The 7,660-nt window shown below is 31.7% G+C and overlaps 1 protein-coding gene across 1 annotated transcript; it reads right to left on the reverse strand.

The window, feature by feature from the left end:
* Nucleotides 1-460: 460 nt before the first annotated feature.
* LOC149561306 (F-box/kelch-repeat protein At1g23390-like) lies at nucleotides 461-2,094 on the reverse strand. The gene has a single exon (XM_089825064.1). It carries the CDS (start codon nucleotides 1,741-1,743, stop codon nucleotides 532-534), a length of 1,212 nt encoding a protein of 403 aa, XP_089681190.1. The 5' UTR covers nucleotides 1,744-2,094; the 3' UTR covers nucleotides 461-531.
* Between the last annotated feature and the right edge of the window lie 5,566 nt (nucleotides 2,095-7,660).

Consider the following 7,660-nt stretch of genomic DNA (forward strand, 5'->3'; position numbering starts at 1 on the left):
GTATGCGGCACTTCATCATTTTTAACGTTTGTGGAATGAAAATAATGTTTGGGTCGGTTAGGCTCCTAACAACCAACGACTCAGCTTTAGAAATTTATATAATTGAATAAACTAAATAGATGATTGGTTTTACTTTAATTTAAAATTATTTTTAATGATATTATATTAATAATTGTAATTTTTTTTTCAAATGTTGTTTGATTCATAAAGAATATAAGACTTACGTAATTTTACAGTCTATTCGTTGTATAATTGTCTTTTTTATGATTTTTCATCAAGATTTCCCATGGTAATATATGATCCATTAGATAGAAACAAAATCATAAAAAATATATAAAATTTATCTGAATTAGCATCAATGAATCGTTAAGATTGAAACTCGAATTTTGTTACAAATTACTTCGTGTTATAAAATTACAAGAATCTCTTGTTTTTAAAGAATAAAGCTCGAAAAAGAGTATTAATGAATTTTTAAATTCCATTCTTCAGAAAAGAGAAATACAGTCATATGCATTTGTTCTTTGAGGGGCTCTACGCTTTAACAACCAGCGACTTCAGATGAAGCGTAACTGTACAACAAACAAACAATACTCTCTCTCGCCAATCCCTAGACAAACCACAATCATTATCATCTTCAAACATCTCCCAAGCGCCTGTCTTGAAATCAAACAAGCAAATTCGCCTCCTTCTCACATACCTCGATTTGTTGAATACGTAAACCAAATCCCCCGCGCTTCTGCATTCGATCTGCTCTGCAAATGATGAATATTTATCTTCCCCTTCTTCTTCCTCTCCCTCCCCTGTTTCTCTGCCTGTAATCAATTTCAACATTTCACCAGGCATTCGTAATTCCGGGCCCTCCTTACACTCCATCTTATTCTCCTCCACAATACGCATCTGAAAACTTATTTCTCCATTTTCTATCATCAATCCAGCTATAATCAATCCGATCCTGGAAGCTAAACAGAAGTATTTAACACATTGAGAAAAAGAAGAAGACGCCAATGGTCTCACATTTATCACATTTCCCCATCGCTTGCTCTGCAAATCATAGCAACACAGATCTCCCTTAAATTTCTCCAATACATAAACTTTCCCATCGATAGCAGCCGAGGAAATCCAGGTGGAGGAAGCGCTGTGTTTGAATTCCCCTGGCAAAGGATCGCACATTTCCGATTCCCCCGATTCCAAGTCAAGCATCTCCACACATAATGGATCTTCTTCCAGCTCATGAACGCCCCCAATCACTACAATTTTCCCTCCGTTGTAGCAAATGAGCGGATTCTGTCGCCACACCTTTAAAGACGCAGCGATCTCTCGCCATTTTGGCGGATTCAAGAAGCTATCCGTGAATTTCAAGCGGTTGCCGGAAACAGAAAACAGATATCCGTTGCCTTCCATAAAGATCGCTTCTTCTTCGCATGGATCAAGGCTGAAGGGCGGCAAATGGATCCATCTCCGGGCCAGGGGATCGAACCCTAGACCTCGTCTTTTCTTCACTCCCAAAATAAAAAGCCAGGGTTTGCATTTGTGAAGAGAATAGGAAAGCTCTCTACAAATTGGACTGGATCCGATCAAAGAGTACCATTGCTTGCAAACAAGAGCCGCTTTGGGAAGATCTGAGATTGAAAGGAAGGACAATATCATCTCGATCACATCGTCGTGCAATGAGACAGAGATCGATTCTTCCCCAGTCTCCTCCCCTGCCATTATTTCTGATAAATTCTCACAGACAGCCTTCATTAACAATGGATCTTCTTACAAAAGTACCTTCAATTACAGAGTACTCCACAAACAATATAACAATTTTATAGATCATTGCAGAGCATGAGCAAATAATTTTAAGCTAAACGACAGGGTTAAAGGTAGGTGAAGCGAAGATCCTTTGCGCGTTTTGGTCCATAATTTGGAACTGGTCCACCAAAAGTTGTTCGAACAGATAAGGCTGTATTTCGTATTTTCTACAACTTTTAAATGGAATCCTGTGAGGAACAAATTTGGACCAGTCAAATTCATAACTTTACGACTCTCCCTCCATTAAAGGATAGTTTTGAAGTTGGTAACCAGATCCGTTGGAGGATTTTGGTCTGTATGAAAATGAAATGTTCTAGGTAGATGTTCCGTCGTTAACAGTAAAGCAGTTGTTGGTGGATTTGGATAAGGAATATGAAGTCCTGATGTGGATCCAACCGGTCGTACTTACTTTGTTTGGATCGTATGTATTTCTTTCTATTAAAATGGTATAATATTAAAGAGAATGAAAAAGTAGAGGTAAAGGTACATCTCCAAAGTCAAAAATTATCTTTATAAAAAGATAGAATTTATTAGTGCACAGCTCAATATATTAGGACAAAACAGATTGTAAATGATAATCATTATCTTTCTTCTTGCATTTGTTTTGTGATTCAATCGGCTACCAACTAGTGGAAGCATCATTTGTTTTGTGATTCTCTTTGCCAAGTAATTGGGTATGAACAATAAGACTATCAGTCTATTTGGTCAGCTAGCTCTTTCACATCTAGAAGCAAAGAGTTGTCAATAGGGTTAGATCATATTCTATATAGTAGTATTAGTGGTAATAACTTTAAGATAAGGGAGTAAAAGAGTGAAAATATCTTATCACCATGGACACGTCTAATAGAATTGTTGTTACATTCTAAGTGACAACCTTTTGGAGTGGTAGAGTCAGTGACACCTTGGTCACAATGTAGAGGCTACCTTAAAGTTCTTACCTAGTTCCACATAAGAACATTATAACATATGATATGCTTCATGTACATGAAAAAATCAGTATCGATAATGGACTACATGAAAATGGAAGCATACTTATCCAAGTTTGTAATACTTTTCATATTTTCACGCTCACATTTATATTTTGAGATCTAATCCATATAGTGATACTTGTATATTGTTCAAGATTACATGTGTACCACCATTCTTTTTTTTATTGACATGTATTTGATTTACTTTGCAAAATATAAGATATTATTATAGTTTTTTATTATTATGGTAATATTTTAATTAACTGTGATGCATATGATCATGCAACTACTTTCATATGTATGATGTTTGATTTCGTGTGAGGAAATTGTATGCACTTCAACTATCATTCATACATAGACACAATTGACATATGTTGAGCAAGTATAAGCACTTACAAAACTTCTCACTTGGCTTCATAGGTTTGAGTCAAATTCTAGATGGTGGTTATGAGGAGAAACCACATTTACGTTATGAGGAAATGTCACATTTACCAATATCTATCACTTTGTACTCATTGTAATCAATTTGAGTCTGATTTATTGTATTGCGATGAGAATTGTGCCTTACATACCATGGTCTATAATGCTCTAAAAATCCTAACTCTTGGTTATTTGACAATGGTGATTGTTTAAGTGTTCATGATAATTAAGTAAAGTATATTGTTTTAAAAATCAAAATCTTGATAGCAATATCCTGCTAGCAATATCACAATTTGACTCGCTGTGGAAATTATCTCCTACTTATCAATTGATGAACTTAAGGGGCTTTCTAATTAATGGTTCATTAGGCACAACACTTGGTGAAGGTTTTGCAAATGGGGTTGCAAGCTTTGGGTTTAACCATGGAGGAAACTCCGTAGTTAAGCGCGCTCAAGCTGGAGTAGTACTGGGATGGGTGGCCTCCTGGGAAGTCCTGGTGCTTCACCCTTGTGAGCATTGCATAGATCCAATGAGTGTGAAGTGTTTCATTTATTCTCATGAGAGATGGAGTCATGTTGAATCACTGCCCACGAAACATGGGTCAATGAATTTTACTCAAAAAACACACACTTAAATCCTCATAGCAATACCACAATTAAAATAAATATTTAGTGTTTATTTGTTTTCAACAAGAAAAACTAATTTGAATTTAAAAGAAGAATTTAATGAATCTAAGAACCAAGTCATAAACTAAATATAATATAAAAAATATCTTTATTATCATCAATATGTTATTATACTTAAATACATTTTATATCCTAATCAACTTCACACCATACAAAATTAAAATAAATTTTTATACATGTAATTACTATGAGATACTATTCTTATTTGAGATAAGCACAAAAGATAATGATATTCTCAATAGAGAGAAAATGATTTTAATTATGGCCAAGAACACTTCCTAATACCACCAATTACACCAGTTTTTTCAGCCATGAAGAACCAATCTTTTTAACAAGCACTGAAGTAACACTCTTTTTGTCACACCCTTGACTCATTGATTCCCCTCCATTATATTTCATTCCAGGTATGAAAATATTATAAAACTTTCCGAGAAAAAGAATCAAACGAGAACGTCATTACATTCTCTTTCCTTTGAAAATCAGCGTCCATGGGATAGGGCGGCATTTGACATGTTCAATATGTCAAGGAATCAAAAGTTGGCATGTGGGCCAACCATTTTATGATGTAATGTGCATTTAAAGGAACTTATATTATGATTATTATTGATAGTGCCTATGTAGAACTATGTTTTAAAGTATACATTCTTATTATTATTTCTATTGTATCGATTTTAAATAACAGGAAAGATGTATTATCATCATTATTATCGATATTACTTCAATTATTCGTGCACATGTATGATCATGCAATTGCTTTCATATTTATAGTGTGTGTGATTTTATTAGAGGAAATTGAATGTAATTTAACTATCATTTATATAGATACAATTGACATATGTTCAGTTATCATCAGTAGTAAAACTAAAATTTCACTTGACTTGTGAGCTTCAAATGGTGGTTATGAGGAGATATCACATTTATCAATATTTATTACATTGTAATCAATTTGAATATGATTTATTGTATTATGATAAGAATTGTAATGACTGTTTGAATGTTATGTTAATTTAGTAAAGTATATGTTTTTGAAATTTTAAAATAAATATATAATAGATGTTTGTTTTCAAAAAGGAAAACTCATTTAAATTTAATAAGAGAAAATTGTTAAATTTCTATATTTAATCTTTGTTTTTTGGAGGAAATTCCTTTAAGGAAACCTTTTTTTTTTTTTTTTTAGTCTATGAATTGTGTAGACATTTGTAGTGGGATTGGAGTGAAAATTGCAATATTAGGATAAGATTGGGAAGGTTCTTGTTAATGTGTTGATTTGTGCTCTCTTGTTGTCTATTTGTGGAGCTTGAAGAACTTAATTTCTCCTCTATTTCATTTTATTCTCGTTTCTAGTTGTTTCTAAAAGATTTAAGAAAATAATTTCTCTTATTCAAAATTTCACATTTTGTAGGTAACTTGGTGTTTTAAGAAATTTTGAATTGTTTTTCAAATCATGCTATTACTATGCCCTTTTAGAATGTCAAATAGTTGATTTTATATTAGAAAGTGGGTCTTGGGCAAAATGTTATCTTTCAAATTTTAATTTCAAGAGCTCTACTTTTTTATGGATTTTTTTGCTATTTTGACAAATTTCTTAGAATTTTGTTGGTTTGGTGAAAATGTGAAAATGAGAACAAGTAGAAATTTGGGCGAATTATTACTAGTTATATTGTGGAAGTAGATGAATATCTTGCATATTACTGATTTGTGTTCATTTGGATCTTCTGGCATGGTCATTTACAAACGAGAATAATTGGACTTTTGAAAAATTGCAAAAATGAGAAATTTTTGATTTGATTTCATGTTCATTAGAGAACACAATAATCTTAGAAGTTAGGCACTAGAGTGAGTTAATGGAGTAACTCCCAACATGTCCCTTTTACAAAATTGTCTGTGGGTTTGATGTGATGTAATAAATTAATCAAGATAATGGATGCCCCTTGCATAGATTGAGCACTCATTAAGTAGAAGGATGATTTCTTGGGAGGACATGCCTACTCATTGAGTGTTCATCTTGTATGGCCATGTATTCTGATTTATACCAGAGGACTCTAGGTTCTATGTGATGTCATTTGTGCACAAGTAATGACACTCCCTAACTAGCACTCTAGCACTCCAGCATCTGGTCCTAAAGAGAAAGTGTTCCATTTTTTATCAATGAGATACTTTGTGACTAGTAGTAACAACCCTGGTATTATGAAGGGAGGAGGCTATTTAAAGAGGGATAATGTTGTCCATAGTTGATGTAGTTGAAAAAGTGCCATATAATAAATTCAATCAAAGGCTAAATATTCATACTTTAGAAATAAATTTGAGGTCTACATTAGAGCCAAAGAAATCCTAGAAAAAGCTAATATAGTAATTTTAAAGCAAAGACAAACACATATGTAAAAGACTAGAGACCTAGATATATTGGTGCTGGTAGGCATAAGGTTATGAGGTCCAATCATAATAAAAAACTTATCTAACATGGTAGTTTATAAGATGGATTGCTCAATTCTTACAATCTAGATTAAAAACTTATCTAAAAGGATAGTTTATAAGATGGACTACCCAATTCTTACAATCTAGATTTAAACAATACAATACATTTTATATCTTAAACAACTTCAAAACTAAATAAAATTTTTAATATCCTTGATATTCAATAGAAAGAATGATCTTATAAATGATCTCAATAGAAAATAGATGATTTAAATTATGGCCAAGAACAGTTTAATAAAACCACAAATTACACCAGTTTTTACAAGCACTATACTTTTTGTGGTTTTCAAAATTGTTAAATTTCATCTAGCGCACTTAGACTCATTGATTCCCCTCCAACATCTGTCACTCCATGTTTTAGGGTATTAAAACATTATAAAACTTTCTAAGATAAAGAATCAGACTAGAATGCCATTACATTTCCCCAGTCTTAGAAATTCAGCATTCTATAAGGATAACATTTGACCTGTTTAACATGATAAGGAATCAAAAGTGGGTATGTGGGCCAACCATGTTCTGATATAATGTGCATATAAAGGAACTTATATTGTTGGTAGTGCTATGTTTTAAAGTATACATTTTTCTTATAATTATTATAATATATTTGTAAACCGTGATATTATATTTCTTTTAGATATTATTATCTAAGACATTTGATTTATGTGTTTTTTAAAAAATCTATTTTTAATTCTACATTTAAAGATTTAAACTCATTTTCCAGAAATAGTTATAAAAAAAATATATAAGTATTATTATTATTGAAATATCAAAAGAGATTGGAAATAACGAAGAAAATGACGAATGTTTTTAATAATTAGACTATTAATTTCGATATATTGTTATTTAGATTTTTAAATGAGGTGTGGATAAGCAAAAATTATATATTTCACAATTAATAATGTTTGATTTAAGAATATTTGGTTGTGTCAAATGTTTAGAAGTTTAAATCACATCTACAAAGTTTCTATTATATATTTGATGGGCTAAAATAGGACCATTTAGGAGAGATGGTCTGAAATGTAGAATGAGATGATAATAGAACAAGATTATTAAAGGAGTGTAGATATTAGAAAAAGGTATATAGGAGATGATGGTAGAACAAGGTTATATAGGAGATGAGACTTTCAAGGCAATGTAGATATTAGAACAAGGCTATATAGAAGATCATGGAAAACGAAGCTAAGTTGATTAGAAGAAATAAATTTAAATAAAAATTAAATTCAAATAGTAGAAATCAATAAAATAAAATAGATTGTAAGATAAATATAAACAGAATGAATAAGAAACAATTAAATAATAAACTTAAAGAAACACGCG

Source organism: Cupressus sempervirens, chromosome 4 (genome assembly GCF_028749045.1).
Source record: "Cupressus sempervirens isolate cs-2001-9-10 chromosome 4, ASM2874904v1, whole genome shotgun sequence".
Lineage (NCBI taxonomy): Eukaryota > Viridiplantae > Streptophyta > Pinopsida > Cupressales > Cupressaceae > Cupressus > Cupressus sempervirens.

What these genes read in the sequence shown, in the direction of transcription:
- LOC149561306 (XM_089825064.1), bottom strand. Translation starts at nt 1,743, where the DNA reads ATGAAGGCTGTCTGTGAGAATTTATCAGAAATAATGGCAGGGGAGGAG.